The sequence below is a fragment of the Silene latifolia genome, chromosome 10 (assembly GCF_048544455.1).
Source record: "Silene latifolia isolate original U9 population chromosome 10, ASM4854445v1, whole genome shotgun sequence".
NCBI lineage: Eukaryota > Viridiplantae > Streptophyta > Magnoliopsida > Caryophyllales > Caryophyllaceae > Silene > Silene latifolia.
The window spans coordinates 18,488,732-18,509,329 of NC_133535.1; the positions used below are offsets into that span (position 1 = coordinate 18,488,732).

At 35.8% G+C, this 20,598-nt stretch overlaps 1 protein-coding gene across 1 annotated transcript; it reads right to left on the bottom strand.

Moving 5' to 3' along the window:
* Positions 1-1,093: 1,093 nt before the first annotated feature.
* On the bottom strand, positions 1,094-4,118 carry LOC141607223 (protein FAR1-RELATED SEQUENCE 7-like). The gene is made up of 6 exons (XM_074426583.1): positions 3,750-4,118; positions 3,615-3,659; positions 3,336-3,500; positions 2,933-3,231; positions 2,511-2,602; positions 1,094-1,761 (listed from the first exon to the last, which is right to left on the bottom strand). The coding sequence occupies exons 1-6, from the start codon at positions 4,116-4,118 to the stop codon at positions 1,094-1,096; spliced, it is 1,638 nt and encodes a 545-aa protein (XP_074282684.1).
* Between the last annotated feature and the right edge of the window lie 16,480 nt (positions 4,119-20,598).

Below are 20,598 nucleotides of genomic sequence, written 5' to 3' on the forward strand. Positions count from 1 at the left end.
AGGGATTTTCTGTATGATGCATATGTTGATGTACGAGGGTCAACCTTTTGAGCATCCAGACTTGGAGAGGAAGAGGAATCGACGGTACTTGGTAGTCGAGTTGGTGGCGACCCTTGTACTAGCTGACATAAATGTCAACAGAGAGGTTTTCGAAACAAAGTTGGATGGGTTTATCGCTGGAAAAGAAGATTTATGGGGCAAGTTACAAAAAAAAGCGCAAAATTAAGACTGTGTTGTCGAAACAGTAAACAATTTATGGACATATTTTTTATTGAAATGTATTTTTGTTTGGCAATGTCGAAGTTAGAAAAGAATCTCGACTATTTTGTATTTTGGTTGGCAATGTTTACACTAATGTGTAAATGTGTAAATGGTATATTTTTGGGCAGTTATAATTTTAGTTTCTTTAAAGTGTAAATGTGACCTAATTGCAAGTGTAACTGTTAACACAATTAAAGTGTAAATGTTAACACTGAAACTGAAGAATAGTTTCATTAAGATGAAACTATTATTGAAAGTGAAAATGTGACTAAATTGCAAGTGTAAATGTGACTAAATTGCAAGTGTAACTGTTAACAGACTTAAAGTGTAAATGTTAACACTGAAATTGAAGAATAGTTTCATTCAGATGAAACTATTATTGAAAGTGTAAATGTGACTAAATTGCAAGTGTAACTGTTAACACACTGAAAGTGTAAACGTTATCATACTGAGTGTGAATGTAAACACACTGAAATTGAATTTCAGTTTCATTCAGATGGAAGTGTAAATGTGGTAACATGGGAAGTGTAAATGCGGTGACATGGGAAGTGTAAATGTTAACACACGTTAGTTGAAAATAAGTGTAACTGTTACTTGAAATAACATAAGTAATCCAAAATAAGTTCAAGTAACACAATGTTTTGGCTATCCAATAAAACAGAGACATTTTGGTCTTATGACAGTGTAACTCTAACGTTTGTGTTACTAAAAGTTACACCAACCGCAGTTAAAAGTAACGCTGCCATGAGACCAATTCCTAATCCCTCGCTCCAGTTATAGCACATCAAAGTTTAAAGTTACACACTCAAAATATTTGTCACTGCTCTGACATCTATTCTTGTTCTGATTCCAGCTCTTCCTCCTCCTCTCCTTCATCCTCTTCTGGTTCAGACGACCCTTCGCACAATGATGTGTGTGCCGAGAAGGGTTTAGGGTAGTTCCTCTTGTCGTGATTTGTCATTCTCTTGCAATTATTACACTTACGTTTGGGTTTCCTAGCCAACACCATTGCTTTTGTTTTGGCTGACAACAATCTTTTTCCGCTACCCTTGTTTTTTGAATTCTTTGGTGGCAATATCGTCACTACCTCACTTGCCGTACAATTCAGAAATTTCTCCATTTGTTGATTTTTATTCAACACTTCCCCTAATGGTGACAGCGACTCCTTAAATGACCTAATTACAGCGGAAAAGCTGTCAACATGAGTTACTCCTTTTCCTCGAAGGAGCCCTACAGCTTCATGAAATTCTGACCACATTATTGACATTGTAATTTGTTTTTCATCGATGACTTGCATGTTTTCTGTCCCTTCACCATTACAATTGTAAATCCTTAATCGGAGATACTCTTTCATCCATCTATTCACAACATAATCTTCTGGTATAGTCTTTATCCCACTTGCCGAAAAAATCCATATTATATGGCGGCATAGGATTCCGGTTCTTTCAAACATCGTACAACTGCAGCTTGCTTTACGTGTACCTGGGTCATCAGTTAAAGCTGATTATATGGAAATTTAAATGTGATAAAAACAGAAACTATAAATGACATATCATGGAAAGTGTAAATGTTATATAATGTAAAGTGTAAATGTCATGAATTGGAAAGTGTAAATGTCATGAGCTGGGAAAGTGTAAATGTTAAGTTATAAGAAGTGTCAATGTCATATCATGGAAAGTATAAATGTCATATAATGTAAAGTGTAAATGTCATAAACTGGAAATGTGTAAATGTCATATTGTCATATAATGTAATATCATTGAAAGTGTAAATGTCATATAATGTGTAAATGTCATGAAGTGTAAATGTCCGATCCTTGAAAGTGTAAATGTAATATCATGGAAAGTATAAATGTCATATAATGTAAAGTGTAAATGTCATGAACTGTAAATGTGTAAATGACATTGAAAGTGTAAATGTCATATAATGTGTAAATGTCATTGAAAGTGAAAATGTGTAAATGTCATTGAAAGTGTAAATGTCATTGAAACTGGAAATGTGTAAATGTCATTGAAAGTGTAAATGTCATATATTGTCATATAATGTAATATTATTGAAAGTGTAAATGTCAGATAATGTGTAAATGTTATGTTATAGAATGTGTAAATGTCATATAATGTAAAGTGTAATTGTCATGAACTGGAAATGTGTAAATGTCATATAATGTAAAGTGTAAATGTCATGAACTGAAAGTGTAAATGTTAAGTTATAAGAAGTGTAAATGTTATGTTATAGAAAGTGTAAATTACCTGGACTGTATGCAACTTCAAAATTCTTCTTCCTGGACGAATCTTTGACAGTAGTTACCTCTAGCTCGCCTCTCTCAGTGAAACCTCTTGTTCTACATGTATCAATTGAGCAGATGACTTCTTATTTGAATTTGTGGAAAGTTTAATAGGTGTACACCTTTGCAGCATGAATCTCTAAGGCCAGATGTGTTGACGCCTTTGCGGACGAGTGTTTATCCATGTTGTCAAGCTGCTTCTGTGTATGCCTTTGTTGTTCCATAGCGCTCTCAAAACGCATCCAAAACTCCACCAATGTTCCTGACTTATGCTCAAACCTCTTGAAAAAGCTATTTTCGCTCTCTGATCTTTGAGTCGTCCTCATAATAGACGCCATCCTCAAGTCTCTGCAATGCGTCATCACCCACTGTCCCCTTATAGCATACGTATCCACAAACCAATCATTTACGCCAACACCATGATCTTCAATAATTTGCTCCCAGATAGCATCAAATTCTGCTGCTTCAAGCTCATCGTCCCATATAATGTCATTCATTTTACAGATGAAGTCATTATAATCACTCCTAGAGACACCAAACTTACTGGGCATTTTGTTCATTATATGCCACATACAGAACCGATGGCGCGCTGTCTTGAAAACCAGAGGGACAGATTTGATAATACCTGGGTCCTGATCTATAATTATGTACTCGGGTTCCTTCCCCCCATTTCTTGTAAAAACCGGCTGAAAATCCAATTAAATGACTCATAATCTTCTCTTGCAATTAGAGCCCCACAGAACGTCATAAATCGTTTATGGTGGTCAACACCCGTGAATGGTGTGAATACCATAGAAATCTTATTGGTGGAGTAAGTTGGGTCGAATGACACCGCATCACCAAAAATCTTGTAATTATTTCGGGCAGTACCGTCCGCCCATATGGCCCTACATAGGCTGCCATCATCGTCAAGTTCATAGTCAAAGTAGAAACCTATTCTTGTTTCAGTCATTTCCTTAAAATGGTCAACAAACAATTAACCATCCCGTTCGTGAATGAAACATTTAACATCCCTATGGAAGTTCATAAAATCATTTAAGCTTGCTCCAATGTTCTCGAATCCATTCACCTGTTCTTTGCATATTCTGTATGTCTTTGTTACTCCTATCTTCAGCTGCCAATCAATTATTAACAGATACGTTAAAGAAATATAACGTGAATGGAATTATTTATTTAGTATAGATAGTGATTATATATTACAAACCCTTGAGTTCAAAACGATTATCATCTTGTGATAATCTGTTATGTTGCGCGACAATTTCTGGAGCTCTCTGTCCTTAAGCGAGATCAGCTCGTGATTGTGCCCCTCGTGGAACCGGTCAATTACTAGAAGACCATTCTTCATATATAGTTGTATCCTCGCTTTATACCCGACTCTAGTGACCCTGAATATCCTCTGTGAGTTCTCCCCAACCAGTCCGTCATCCTGATTTTTACCTGGCGCCTTGTGAGTGAAACCTTCTCGATTGCAGACGAAGAGTTTTGACTTTATCTCACCACCACGCCATTTTGTTGTTGTGTACCTACGCACATCAAACCCACAAGCAATGGCGTATATCTTATAAAACGTCATCGCGTCCTCAACCCCCCCAAACTCCTGCCCGATGTATGGTGTAAACCTGTTCTCGACCTCCCCGCACAGCTTCTGCCTGTCAGGTTGCACTCCATTTTGTTTTAGTGAGTCTGTAAATGTCCACAGAGTGTAAGTGTAAATGTCAAGGGAATCAGAGTGTAAATGTTAAATGGAAGTGTAAATGTTCCATACATATAGTGTAAGTGTAAATGTTCCATAAATGCAAATGTTCCAAAAGTATAAATGTCCAAATAATGATGTCCCAAAAGTGTAAGTGTAAATGTCAGGAGAAATGTAGTGTAAATGTGCTGCTCTGAAAGTGTAAATGTCAGCAAACGTGTAAATGTTGTCAGAATGCTAACTCAAATTAAAATTATGACAATAAAAATAACAATAGGGTGCTGATATGGACAAAAGTGTAAGTGTAATGTAAACATCCAAAAGTGTAAGTGTAAATGTCAAGAGAAATGTAGTGTAAATGTGCTGCTCTGAAAGTGTAAATGTCAGCAAAAGTGTAAATGTTGTCAGAATGCTAACTCAAATTAAAACTATAACAATAAAAATAACGATAGCAAAAGTATAAGTGTAAATGTAAACATCCAAAAGTGTAAGTGTAAATGTTAGGAGAAATGTAGTGTAAATGTGCTGCTCTGAAAGTGTAAATGTCAGCAAAAGTGTAAATGTTGTCATAATGTTAACTCAAATTAAAACTATGACAATAAAAATAACAATAGGGTGCTGATCTGGACAAAAGTATAAGTGTAAATGTAAACATCCAAAAATGTAAGTGTAAATGTCAGGAGAAATGTAGTGTAAATGTGCTGCTCTGAAAGTGTAAATGTCAGCAAAAGTGTAAATGTTGTTAGAATTCTAACTCAAATTAAAACTATAACAATAACAATAACAAGAATGAACAAATATACGAAGAAATACTGTCTAACAAAAACTGTAAGTGTTAATGTAAATGTTGTCAGAATGCGTTGATACTAAAAACTCAAATATATGAAAATGCAGCATGCAGATTTTACCATGCTATACAACAATCTTCATTTCAAACCCAGTAACAAATAACAATAACAAGAATGAACATGCAGATTTTACCATGAGCTTAATCCATCCTATTCAACTGAAAATATTAAAATGTAACTGAAAACAATGAATAAAATGAAGAAATACCATTGATGCCATCTATTATTTGCATGTTTCCGCTGATTTGCAAGATTTAGTGAGAAATTTAGCTGAAAAGTACGTTTTCAAAAAAAAGAACTCAGTTTTAGAGAGAAGAAAGAAAGTTGGAAATAAGTGTGTTGAGGAAGGAAGAATGTGGGAGTGTAAACATAGTACAAAGGATATATCCTTTTGTCCGTCAGTTTGATCATTGGGAAGGACTATTTGCAGGGTTTGTTCTCCTCTTTCCTACCCAAGCTTTTCCCTTTTTTTTTGGCCTATATTTTGTAAATAATCTCCACCTTAGATGTTGTCAATCCTAAGGTCCTTATAAGGACTTAAGGACTCAAATGAGGTAAGGGACTCATTAGATCCTCTCTCTCTCTCTCTCTCTCTCTCTCTTATATATATATATATATATATATATATATATATATATATATATATATATTTGAGGGATAAAAGGTGTATTAGATTTAAATAAAGGCAGACATTATGTCTGAAGGGACAACATCTACAATCCTCTCAGGACAAAGCTCAACCCACACCCGAGTCGAAAAGTCCAACGGCATATAGTGAGCCATACCATGTGCCGCCTCATTACCTGATCGTTTTACGAAGGCAAAACATAAAGACTCAAAACTCGACTTTAAATCTATAATTTCCTTTATCACAACTCCGAGGTAGTTTGCCGGGGCCTCATTAGCTTTGAGCGTATTGATGAGCACCAGCGAATCTGATTCCGCAATGAGGGACCTAACACCTATATATATATATATATTTATACATATATATATATATACATATATATATATATATATATACATATATATATATATATATATATATACATATATATATATAACATTCATTAAGATTAAGAATTCAAGAATAAGATGAAAGGTTGAAATTAGGTTACGAACTTACAATGAATGGGAGAAGAGGAAAAACAAAAGTGGAGTAAATGCATAATAAAACATCTTGAATGTGTTATTATTATTATTATTATTATTATTATTAGAACTTAATTAAATATGAAATATATAGCATATTAGGAGGTTTTTGAGAGTTGTCACATGACAATTAAATACTACTCAAGTTAGTCTTTTAATGGTATTTTATAGATGATTTAGCTAGTCATTTAACTATATTGTATAGATAGAAATATATTTCAACACGGACATCGACAATCCAAAGGCAATTTGGCAAAAAAAATTGGGGAAGATGATATTTTGAAAATTGTATATGTAGTTGATTCATATGTGGGTGGAGTAAAAAAATAGGGATTACTAATCCGATTTTGGTTTTTTTTTTAAGAAGGAGAAAAGAGTGGATTAAAAAATAATTTATTGCTAGGTGGCTTTTAGTCGATGTCTACGTGACATTTATAATCCTAGATGGCTTTTAATCGATGTCTACGTGACATTTAATAGGTGTTTCAAGTAGACTTTTAATAAAATTTTATAGATTAGAGTGACATGTGGATTAAGATGTGGCATTGCAAATGCATACGTGGCTTTTCCTTATCCTACGTGGCATTGTCTGCGTGGCCTTTTGAGGCTAGCCTTTTAATAAGATTTTATAGATTACCAAACACTCTTTCTGAAATCTGCTAAAATTAATTTGCTAGTCAAACGTGGAATCCGTTTTTAAAATAATGCTAAAAAATAAAGTATTTGTCATTTTGGGTCAGTTTTGAAAATAATTGTCAAAATGGTGTCCACGTGGGATCAGGTTTTCAAAACCTAAAAATTGGACAAAGACGCCATTAGCAATGGCGTGTTTATAGTGACTAAGAAAGTGTCAAGTTTGCACAGCTACTGGACTCAAACACGCCAATATGAATGTCGTGTCTGTAACGGAAACATGCCAACATGAGTGACGTGTCTATACGGCTTTATTTTTAGAGGGACTTGAAAAAATGGAAAAAAAATAATACACATGAAACACGCCAATACGAATGGCGTGTTTACAGCACAAGAAAGGCCATTACGAGTGGCGTGTTTATTGAGTATCGTTTTTTTTTTTTACAAAACAGTCCCGACACCCTTCTTAATTTCTATCAATTAAAAACCCTAATCTCACCTCACAAACACCTCTAATTCCGACACACCTCACCACACCTAACCGCTCCTTCTCATCTCACCTCACCCATCCCTCTTGTTCGGCGGCTCTCCGGCGTCTCACCTCACCCTCCCTAATTAGCAAGGTAATTTATTTATTTTTATTTGTTTAGTGACATGTTTTTTTTGTTAGATCTAACTTATTTCGTGTTTATTGTTGTTAATTATGTTGGTTTTGTGCTTAGATCTAGCTCTCATATATTAATTTTTGTATTTGTACAAAACCCCCCAAATTTTAAAACCCTAAATTAGTGAATTTCTAGTAATGGCTACTAAATTATGTGTAGTTATGTTTATTGGGAAAATTACTTTGTAGTTAGTTTATAAATTATTGATTTATACTAAATCTTGTATAGAATAAAAATTTGTGATTTTTCTCTTATGTGTTATTGGGATGGAGAAGTGTTGGAGCAAAATGGATGTGTTTCTTATAGAGGAGGGAATCAATGTTTTATTTTAGCTAGTTCAAATATGACGTATTTGGAATTACTTGAAGAGATATATAAGAGAATTGTCCTTCAAAATTTGAGTACTCAATTGAGGGTGAAGATGAAATTTCCAGGTTCCGGATATTTTAAAGTTGTACCCCTTAATGATGAGGGAGCCTTTAAAGTTGTATGAGCAAGTATTTGTCATTCAAATGCTCCTTCAATGGACATATTTGTTGAAGTTTCCACTAGTCATATTGTCAATCCTACACCAAGTATTCCTATTAGGCTAGATGATGTTGGTCAATTTGTATTTCTTGAAACTAATGACGTAAATGATGGGGAATTTGAGGGTAACTCGGATGGTGATGAGATTGATGAGGATTTGGCAGCACTTGATGAGTATTTCATGGCAAATAAAGAAGATGTTGATCTTGTCTTTGCTAGTGCTCCCATTGTTGAGTTGAATAAGCTTGATCCATTAGATGAGGTGGAATTAAATAGTTGGAGAACTTTGGAGAATATTGTTCGACATGAACAAGGAAAAGAGTTTGTGGTTGGACAATTATTTCCAAACAAAGTTTCAATAAGCGATGAGGTGACATTATATAGTGTTAAAGCAAATCAATTTTTCAAAGTTGCTGAATCCAAGCCTAATACTATTAAATTTGGACGATCTCCTACACCATGCAATGGCGGTTAAGGGCGACACAAAAATATTATAATTCTCAAGCTTTTACCATTGTCACATACAAAGGTCCTCATGATGAGTCTAGTGTTGGTGACATGGTTCCTCGAGACCATTTTAATTTGAAACGAGGTTTCATAAGTCATGAGATTGGTAACCTTTTTTTTGAGAGAGAAAACATGGAAGGTATTATTATTTTAAGTCAAGATCCGCTAGCGCCAAGATCGCTAGCGGAAAGTCTAAGGAGCATACAATTTCTTATCCTACCGATTTACATAATCTTGCCACACTATGCGCTACTGAAGAGTCTATCGATCTAAAATACTCAAGAGGGGGGGGGGTGAATTGAGGATTAAAACTTTTACCTACTTTTTCGATTGTATATGTATAATTAATTATTTAAAGTTTATTGATAAAACTTTAACTAATTAACGAACAAGAATGAAATAAACTAACGAACGAAAGGAGAGACGCACGGTTTTTGAAGTGGTTCAGTTTCACAAATCGAAACCTACGTCCACTATTCTCGATTAATAAATTTAGTACCTTTCTACGGATTACAAATTTACCAACCCAACTCGTACAACTAACCCTAGTTATAACTCAAGTGAGTATCGTTAAATACTCGAGTGACTAACTTACGCTAATTTAATAAGAAAGCACTTAATGATTCTACTAAAAGTTCACGTTAATGAACGAGTAAGAAATCGATTGAGCACTATTATCTTATAAAGATAACTAAAGAACAAATGCACAAGTTTATAAACACACGACCTTTTTCGAAAATAGCAAAACGGTTTTCTTGTTTTGAAACACACGGTTTTGCTCTTAAAAATAAAATCAATTTATGCTTGAAGGTCTTTTTTTTTTTAAATGTTGCAGAGTGTAAAGTATTTATAGTAGATTATGAAGCAAGGCACACAGTTTTCTCAAAAACCCTAGAGGCCGAAATATAGATATGTAAGTAAATCATATCTTTAATATTTCTTTCCTTAAAACCCTAGAGATAATAGAGAATATTCCAAAAGACAAAATATAAATTATTCTTCTATTATCTTTTCCATAAATCTTAAGATATGATCAGATTTCCATAACAAAAATATCTTTATCATAAATAACCATATCAAGTTAAATATAAAAGATATGTTAAGATAATTCTAGAGAATAAAATCTTAATAATAACAATCTTTTATTCCTTAAGGTAACACGAGATACCACGGCACATATGCCCCGTGATTCGTGAAAACCCTAGCTTGAAATTATGTTAGATTTTAGGGTTTAAGAGTATGCCAAGTTAAAACCCTAATTAGTAATATGGCTCAACTCATAAGTTGACCCAATATAATTACTAATTATAAGTTTAAATAAAACCACACTCCGTATGAATATTGGCTTTAATAAATAGGGTTATTTAATGAGAATACTCTGAACTATACGGATGCTTCTCAAAATACTCCAAACTTTATTTTAACTACTAATAAAACCAACAATTATACCTCTTCTCTTATATTAGAATTGGTGTTTTTATGACTTGTTGTAGCAGGTAAGTATAAGCATAAGCGGGCCCACTCTTTTTACTTTTATGAGTCTTCATCTTCCTCATTTAATCTGTATTCAACTAATCAACTGTGCTTTTTTTTTTCAAATTTAATCTCTCTTCCATCTTTCCTCAAATTCATGTATATTCTTATCATAACATATGACAAAAAATCCGATTTGACAATCCAATACAAAACTCATTTATGAACCACATTACAACAACATCAAAATCAAAATCATCAAACTGAAGCAAAACGAAGAATTGTAAATGTATACTCATATCAAACTGGTGACCATCGCAAAACAATCATAGACATCATCAACAAAATATGTACAAATCCAGGCCATGTTAATAGAACAATTAAATCGTCATGGTAACGATCTTACATTAGAAGAATAGAATGAAGGGCATACCTAAGAAGAGAATCAAAAGAAGACACAAACCCAAATCACAATCCATTATTTAAGATTTAAGAATACACTGAAGAACGAATCAATTACAAGAGAATCAATTACTCAAATCCAAAGCTCCTAAATACTAGCAACCCCAAAGCTCTAAGTATTCAAGAATCAATTACTCAGAATACTATAATATACTCCTACAAACAACTTAAACCTATTAAACAATAGGAAAACAACAATCTATGAATTGTACAGAATCTGAGCTTTACACCTACATCCTATAGATGAAATTAAAGTAAAGAAATGAATCAAAAAGTTTAATTCTTGGTCTTGGATACCTAAATCAATAAAATCGAAACTCGGGAGTATATTAATTGCAAGAGTGAAGATTGTAGAGATTGTTGAACTTCTTAATAAACTGGGATCTTAGCACAACCGTTACCAAATTCGTTAATCGAAAAGTTGTTCTTCCTCTTCACTATCGCCTACATCAAAGATCCTGCTACTGTTGGAACGAAGATTGTGGGAAGAACAAAAGCTTGGAGAAGAGGTAGAGGTTTAATGGCGATTAGTAGTTTATGAGGTAAGGGAAAAGAAAAAGAAGGGCTAAAAGAGGTGTAAAAGAAGAAGGGGGTTAACAGAGAAAAAAAGGGTTAAAAGGTATAAAAAAATTTGTTCACCTTCTTAGTTGGTAGCCGGTTAACCAATTCTAATATAAGAGAAATGTTGTAATTGTTCGTTTTATTGGCAGTTAAAATATAGTTTGTAGTATTTTGAGAATCACCTCCAAAGTTCAGAGTATTATTATTAAATAACCCTAATAAATATTTTTGCTAGAACATTTAAAAGAAACAAAAATATTTTTCAAAAACAATTTTGAAAACATCTTAAGTCGTGTAGTATAAACTCAGCATCTCAATGTTATAGTAGAAGAGCTATAACATTGAGCTCTTTTACAAGTAATGTTATAGCTATCAAGCTATAACTTTACCAGTATAAGAAATTCATTCTTATGTTACCATTACGAGATAATCACCTATACTATTCTAATCTTCTTAGGAGATCTTCGAGCATAGGCTACTTCATCATCCAAGCTTGATTAATCTTTAGACAAGCTTCGTCTTCTCATGTTGCTTGAATAACTTGTAATACTACGGATTTTATAGGCTGGTACTCGACCGAGTATGGCCTACTCGGTCGAGTAGTGTGTGTCGTGGAGTCTGTTTGGCTACTGCCGAGTAACACTCGGCCGAGTATGATGAATACTCGACCGAGTATACTCTATACTCGACCGAGTATCCGGTCCGCGAGTGATATTTCAGCGGTTTGATTCGGGTGTAATTAGAGGTTATATATTTCGATAATCAGTTTCTAAACATCATTTTACAAAACCTAATCAAATGTACGACGCTCTAATCACTCCCAATCTCTCCTCTATGTATGTGTGGACAATATTAGCAATCGCATTCAATCCTTCATTCTTTCGTCGTTAAGTCTTTATTCCCATGTTTGGATAATATTCCTAAGGTTGATATTTGTGATCCCGTCTAATATGCTGCTTCGTAATCTGGTAGAGCAGTTTTAAGAAAGTCTTGTGGTCAAGGAAGTCGTGTTGAGTCAGTGTTATGAGATTGTAAAAGTTGTGATGGCTATCGATGTAGTTTTTGTGCACGGTAATTCGTGTTGTGATACGAGCATTTTCGTGTTGTCATAACTCGTTGTTTGTTTACTGCTATTTCTTGTCAGTGTCGGTCGGGGCATATAGACCGTTGTGCTGTTTCACGATGTTCCTTACCAGTGTCGGTATGGGTAGGGTCCTATTGGTTTGTATAGAGTATGATATGAAAGAGAGTTGGGTATGGTTATGTTGTTGTCATGGTAAAGTAATATTCTGTTAATGGGACACCGTTGTGAGAGGTTGTTGGAGTACTTTTGATCTTGTGTTAGATGAGGCATTGGTGGACATAGTTGTGGCAAGAGAATTGTGGAGCGTGTATGGTATTGAACTGGAACTGCAGGTGGTTTAGCACCTTTTCTTGGGACAGCGAGTACGGAGTTTTGGGACTTAGCATCATGTCAAGTTAAGGGTGAGTTTTGTGGTAATAAAGGAGATGAACTTGAGAAGCTAATGTAAGTATGTGTAACACTTGAGGATTTTGAGATAAGATTGTGGAGATGAGTGTATATGTATATAGAAGTATGTCGTTTTGTCGTAATGTAGAAGATACGGAGTAGTGATTATACTGGGGATTTTATGTTATATGTTATGGGAGTACAGAATAATTGGAGGCACGAGAACTGTTAGAAAAAGAGAGTCATGGACATAGGAATGGTTGTAGGTGTTGAGGTTATAGTGGGTTATCGTTGTCATGCGGTAGTAATGAGGATTATGGGAGGTATAGCAAAGGACCTAGTATTAGTGAGTTACGAGGACGTAACGGTTATCTTAAGAGGAGTAGGATGCGACAAGAGAGTTTGATGGTCATACAGGTGGCAATTGGAAGTTTGAGTGTTGGTGTAGAATAAGGATGGATTTGTGTGATGGTCGATTTTATTACAGGTAATGGCAGTGCTCGTAGTAGTATGATGATTAGTAGTGTGAGTAACGGATTGTGGGAGGATGTTTATGTGTGTGAGTAAACTTCGAGGACGAAGTTCGTTTTAAGGATGGTAGAATGTAACATTCCATTTTGATGGTTGATCTTATTTTGTGAATTGTCTTGGTATTGAGTTGCAAGTGAGTGTTATGGAAGTGAGACAAGGTTGGCAACATTATATTGTGGTTATTCGATAATATTATGGAGTCTATATCGAAAGGATATGTTAACTAGTAAGCGTGGTTGGTGGAGGTAGTGTTAGGTGTCCATGTTTTATAGGTTGGGTTGGGACTTCGGGGACGAAGTTCTTTTTAAGGGGGGAAGACTGTAATACTACGGATTTTATAGGCTGGTACTCGACCGAGTATGGTCTACTCGGTCGAGTAGTGTGTGTCGTGGAGTCTGTTTGGCTACTGCCGAGTAACACTCGGCCGAGTATGATGAATACTCGGCCGATTAGAGGATACTCGTCCGAGTATACTCTATACTCGACCGAGTATCCTGTCCGCGAGTGATATTTCAGCGGTTTGATTCGGGTGTAATTAGAGGTTATATATTTCGATAATCAGTTTCTAAACATCATTTTACAAAACCTAATCAAACTTACGACACTCTAATCACTCCCAATCTCTCCTCTATGTATGTGTGGACAATCTTAGCAATCGCATTCAATCCTTCATCCTTTCGTCGGTAAGTCTTTATTCCCATGTTTGTTGATGATTAATTCTAGGGTTTGCCTTTAATCATGAATTGGGGGAAATGGGGTTTTGCAGTTAGTGATTGGAATTATGTGATTGTTGTTGTAGGTGATGATGTGGTATTTTTTATGCATTTGTATGGTTGATTGCAGCGTAAGGGGATTGCGAAAAGGTAGGGTTTTCCCTACTCAGTTACTGTTAATTGATTTAAGACTGTGCTTGTGTTGTAATTGTTATTATCTGCTGATCATCGGAGTATGGGTGTTGTGATGACGGTGGTGATGTGGTTGTGTTGTGACGGTTGTGGTGTTGTGACAGCTGTGATACTGTGGTGTTGTGTGATTGTGGTGGAGTCACTTGCGGGAGTGGCTTCACACCCTAATTCGCCCTCCGTGGAACCCGTCACGGGAGGGGATGTGCACATTAAGGGACGGGGATTAGTCGCTCGTTGATGAGCTGGACTTGGTGGGGATGGGCTGCGGTCCCCCACCGGTGGAGTGTATTACCTGTTGCGATGGGTAATCCGACAGGGCTACACACTTCGGTGTGTAGTCAGTTACTATGGAGGATGATCAGCCGGTTACATTGTTTGTTTGTCTTACATTGATTTAAATGGTACTGACCCCATTGTTGTTGTTTTGTAAAACCTGCGGTGATCCATTCGGGGATGGTGAGCAGATTGTGACAGGTAATGCAGATGTTTAGCTATGAGACAGTCATGGGGAGTCATCACTCGAGTCTAGCTTCCGCCGTCAAGAGACTTAGCTTGCATTCTTTGTAGTTGTTAGACCTTTCACAGTTATACTTTGGTTTGGTTTTGGAAACATGTAATCACTAACTCTTTATACTTTAATAAAGGTTGTTTGGAATTGGTAACTTTGATATACTAACCTCGGGAAACCGAGATGGTAACAGTCTTTCATGCTAGGGTAGTCCTTGGTAAGGTACCTTGGTATGAGGGGGTGTTACATAACTATTCCACAATCTTGATTCGTAATTGAGGGCTTGATCATAACATAGTCTTGTATACGTTCATCACTATTTTCTAAGCTTGACAAATAGTAAGTCTAATCTGAAGAGACTAAACAAACAATTACGCGCAATGAGTATATAAAATATAAAGCACTCTTGACATCATCAAAACATAAACATATATTCTATATGGTTCAACAAATTCCCCCTTTTTGATGATGGCAGTCTCCTAAAATTGTGACTAAGTATAAAGTTCCCCCTCAATATAATATTGTCATCTTTATAGATAAAGATCAGCGCAAGATCAAACGATTAATACAAGATCGAAACTTAAAGGACTTTAAGAGGCAATTGGTATTGACAAGGAGCAAGCTTAGGTAAATGCTTACCATAGACGTTCTTTCCCCCTATTGACATCATCGAAAAGATAAGAACAAATATAAAATGACTAGAATAATATAAGACGAGACAAGAGATAAGAACGATATAAGAAATTAATAGACCATAGATAAACATAAGTACCTAGGAATTAAAGTAGCACACAAACTTAAAAGAAAACATGTCTAAAGCCAAATGGGCCGAATGAACAACATGTTTAGAGCTACTTGGGCCATAACCACAAGTAGATTTGCCAAAATGGGCCGAATGGTAGAGTTGTGCAAAATACACCATTAGAAAATCAAAAGAACTAAAAGCTAATAAAGGAAAGTGCTAAAATAGGTGATAGGTAAGGAAAGGTTAAATTTGACGAGTCTTATACGGGTTAACGTAATCGGGACGAGTGCGATGTTCCAAGGCATCAAGACGATCAAAAGAGCTCCTCACAAGCGTAGTTTGAGCTTGAAGGCTCCGTTCAAAGTTAAGAACTTTCAACGACAAAGCTTTTGTCGCCTCCAAAGTAAGAGATTGATCGGCCGCCATTGCTTTCCCGTGCATAACCAACGCACCTCCTTGACTAGTGAGAAAAGAGAGACGATCTCCGTGTTGGAACACTTCCCCACGAATTGCCTTCAACTCCCTCTTAAAACCCAAAAGCCTCTTATCAACCCCGTACATCCACTCATAAACCCGAGCACTATCCAATCCACCGTCCGAGGACCATGAAGTCCCAACCCGAGACATGACCGTGGCTAATGTCGTGGTTTGCTCCTCAAATTTTGTCATCAAATAACCCATAAAACTTTCCAATTTAGCTTCCATAGCTACTAAACCAACATCACTCGAATTCTTTTCAATATTATTAGCAAAGACCAATTCGGGTCCATCAAACCCGAGACCCATCAATTTGATTACACAATCACACATGCAATCCTTTGCACTAACACCGTAACTTTCCCATCCCACAACTTGTTTTATTTTAAACAACCTTGATATCCACATCCCATATGGAAGATCAAGAGTGATACAAAATTTCTCCTTGGTGACGGTTAGACTCGTTTTAACAATACAGTTTAGAACAAGAATAGACAAATTGATTTTTCGACCCTCCAACCAAGAATACACAATGATTGCTTCATAACTTGACACCTTATCCCGTCCACCCCTTCTCGGCATAACCGTATTCCACAAAAAGTTCAAAAGAAACTTAATTTTTGCCGAGAGAGGACGGACTACAATATTACCATTATCTGACCCAACTTCATCAAAATACCTTTTAATGAATGATTGTTTATCATCATCCACATTGGACCATTCCAAACTTAGATTAATATCGATTTCATCATGAGGAACCGAAAAGGCCGAACGAAAATCATCAATAGAGACGGTAACATCTACACCATTAACAGTTGCATGCAACACATCATCCTTAACTTTGACTGAGGCGAAAAATTGGACAACCTCAACCGGGTATGTAGGGCCCGAAAACCGACTCACATCACCCCAACCTTGAAAATCAAGAAAGTCGACAAAGAAATTAAGAGATGGAATTTGAGACAACCAAAATTTAGGGTAATACATTCTTCCATGAATTGAGTATGGCAAAACCCAAGAAACAAGAATACTTTCGTCTTTTGTCATTCGAACACGGTTCAAACCAGCCTTTGTCGCATTTTTCGAAGCTTCCCGAAACAGAATTATTGAAACCCCATTCCTAACAATGACCTCGGGTTCACTAGCCTCCTCAACATCATCTACTATCACCTTATTCTTACCCTTGAGAAGCCGACGCCTTTTACCTTCGGAAATCGCATCATCCTGACCACGAAACAGGGGAGGTGATGGTTGTGGGTTTGTTGAAGTGAAAGTAGAGGAATTAAGATGATGAGATGGTTGTTATTGTGGTTGATTACACGGATTTCGTTGGTGTTGGTTACGGGTAGAGGACCGTGTTTTTGCATGTGAGGGAGTCATGGTGAAAGGTTGAAAATGATGATGATTATGGAGATTGAGTGAAGATTTAGTAAAGAGAAAAAGTAAATGCAAGTGGATTGTGTGATCAATGTTTACACGGTTAGAGGTAAATATAGGATATAAGTCTAGATTGAGTCTAGGTTTAGGTAAACAAGTGGTAGTTGATCAATTATGGTATGTATGTAATATAGGAGTTGGAATAGCATACTTAGACGAAATTTTGTATAGGAATATAGGAAAGACTTTGATAAAATTTGGAAAATAAAAGAAATATGGTGTATCTCAATTTTGGTAAAAGATAAAGTTTGTATGCCACACAAATTCTTAAATACAAATAGAATATATACGATAAACAAATTTATATAGACGTAAATATTCATGCAATGTAATATACGGACACAGTCATACAATATTATCTTTACTAATCAATCATTGAGAGATTAAACATATATAGAAGCTTAGGTACCACTGATTAAACCAATTTCCAACCGTAAAGTCTCAAATCGTTCTCTAGCTAATGATTTTGTCAAAATGTCTGCCCATTGTTTTTCAGTACTACAAAATTCGAGTTTTATATTCCCTTTTTCAACATGGTCTCGTATAAAATGGTGTCTAGTTTCAATGTGTTTGGTACGTAAGTGCTGTGTGGGGTTTTTGGAAATAATAATAGCACTCGTATTATCACACAAAATAGGAATACAACCTACGTCAACATCATAATCACGTAATTGTTGCTTAAGCCATAATAATTGAGTACATACCAGTCTTGCTGCAATGTATTCGACTTCTGCTGTTGAAAGGGAAACTGAATTCTGCTTCTTAGGACCCCACGTAATAATGCAAGGTCCAACGAACGTGGCAACACCTGACATACTTTTCCTGTCTAGAGAGCATCCTGCGTAATCGGCATCTGAATATCCGACCAAATCGAAATTGCACTCCATTGGATACCATAAATATAGATTGTCCGTTCCAATAAGATATCGTAAAATCCTTTTTACGGTCGTCATATGAGATTCTTTAGGAGATGATTGATATCTAGCACAAACGCATACGCTGAACATGATATCTGGTCTACCGTCTTCATCTAAATTTAACTTCTTGTCTGCGACCATCGGAGTAGGCATAGCATGGGAATTTTCCATTCCGAACTTTCAAATTAATTCCTTAATATATTTTTGTTGATGAATTTTAATGCCTTTCCCAGTTTGTTGAATTTGCAGACCTAAGAAGAATTTCAATTCTCCCATCATACTCATCTCGAATTCGGAAGTCATCAACTCCGAAAAATATTTGCACAAGCTACGGTTGGTCGATCCAAAGATGATATCATCAACGTAGATTTGTACAACCAAAAGGTCAGTACCCTCGTATTTTAGGAATAGGGTTTTATCAACAGATCCTCTATTAAATGCACTGTCAAGTAAAAACTTTGATAATCTGTCATACCAAGCCCTTGGTGCTTGCTTCAATCCGTACAGTGCTTTGTCTAATTTAAAGACATGGTCTTCAAATTTGTTATCCTTAAATCAAGGGGGTTGTTCTACGAAGACTTCTTCTTGTGGATAACCATTTAAAAATGTTGTCCTGACATCCATTTAGAAGAGTTTCATTCCTTTATGAGCTGTGAATGCTATCAGAAGTCTAATAGCTTCAAGACGAGCAACAGGTGCAAAAGTCTCGTCATAATATATTTCTTCTTGTTGATTATAACCTTGAACCACTAATCTTGCTTTATTTCGAATAATGACTCCGGCATTATCTAGCTTATTTCTAAATACCCATCTTGTTCCAATAACAGATCGATCCTTGGGTCTAGGAACTAAGTGCCAAACTTTGTTCCGTTCGAATTGTTGAAGTTCTACTTGCATAGCTATAATCCAATCTGATTCTGCAAGAGCTTCCTTGATATTTGTTGGTTCGATCGTAGATATGAACGAATAAAACTAACAGAAATTGTTCAAGGATCGTCTCGTTTGAACTCCCTTCTTAATATTGCCAAGAATATTATCCATTGGATGTGAATTCTTGTATTTCCATTTAGTTGAAGTACTTGGCTCTTCATCATTATTTGAACTTGACCCAACTTCATTTGGCTCAGGATTTAAAGAAGTTCCCCCTGAATCCAATCCCGGTGTTGTGGTAGAATCTGTTATAACTCCAGACTCATTACCTTGAATTGGATTCAATGTTATAGTAACATCACCTATAACATTAGATTGGGAATTCTTATCTTGAGACAATGTTATAATATCATCAACTATAACTTTGGTTTTCTCCTTTTTATCTTTAGAAGAATGATCAAGCTCATCATTTATCCCTTTAATCTCATTATCCTCCAATTCTAATTCTGGGGGATCGTCTCTAGAAAGACGAAAGTCAGGTTTGTCCAAGTCTTCTTCCTCATCCTGTAAGGGCTTATCAAACACGTTATCTTCATCAAAAATAACGTGAATACTTTCTTCAATACAAAGTGTTCTTTTATTGAAGACCTTGTAAGCCTTGCTATGATCCGAATACCCTATAAAAATAGCCTCATCACTTCTAGGGTCGAACTTACTTAACCTATTTTTACCATTGTTGTGAACAAAGCACTTGCTCCCAAAGCAATGAACATGGGAGATATTAGGTTTGCGACCTCTTAGAAGTTTATAAGGGGTTTTCTTAAGGACAGGTCTTATCATAGCACGATTATGGATATAACAAGAAGTACTGATAGTTTCAGCCCAAAAGTTACGAGGTAAACCACAAAGCATTGTACGAGCCATATCTTCTAGTGTTCTATTCATACGTTCAACGACACCGTTTTGTTGAGGAGTTCTTGGTGCATAAAATTTATGTCCTACACCATTAACTCTACAATGTTCAATAAAGGCTTGATTATCAAATTCAGTGCCATGATCCGTATGAATATACACAAGATTAGTCTTATATTTATTTTGAACAAGTTTCATAAGACAATCAGATTCATCAAAGGTCTCATCTTTTGAATGAAGGAAGATAGGCCATACATACCTTGAGTAGTCATCTACGAGGACAAAGACATACATGTATCCTCCTCTACTTCTTACCTTCATATGACCACATAAATCCATGTGTACCAGATCCAAGGCTTGATTCGTGCTTATCACTCTTTTAGGTTTGAATGATGATCTCACTTGTTTGCACCTAGCACACGTGTCACACATTTTTCCTTAGTCGAACGTGATCTTAGATAATCCTTCAACCAAGTCCCATTTCTTGAGTTTGTTCAAGGTTAGTGAGCTAATGTGACCAAAGCGTTTGTGCCACAAACAGGGATCATCAAGTGTAACTTTCATACATGTAAAAGAGTTAGTAGACACAGCATTTAAATCTACCATATACACGTTTCTTTTCCTATGTCCTTCAAGAATAACATTGCTTGTACCTTCGATTATAATGCGGCAACCATCAGTATGAAAAACAACCTTGTTACCTTTGTCGCATAGTTGAGATATGCTAAGCAGATTATGCTTGAGACCATCCACTAGAT

Bases quoted from the DNA above. Each gene is read 5' to 3' on its own strand.
- LOC141607223 (XM_074426583.1), bottom strand. From the start codon at position 4,118: ATGACGTTTTATAAGATATACGCCATTGCTTGTGGGTTTGATGTGCGT. The intron at 3,660-3,749 runs GTTTGTAATATA...ATTGATTGGCAG, and splicing joins TAATCGTTTTGAACTCAAGG to CTGAAGATAGGAGTAACAAA. The intron at 2,603-2,932 runs GTATGCTATAAG...TGATACATGTAG, and splicing joins AATGATTGGTTTGTGGATAC to AACAAGAGGTTTCACTGAGA.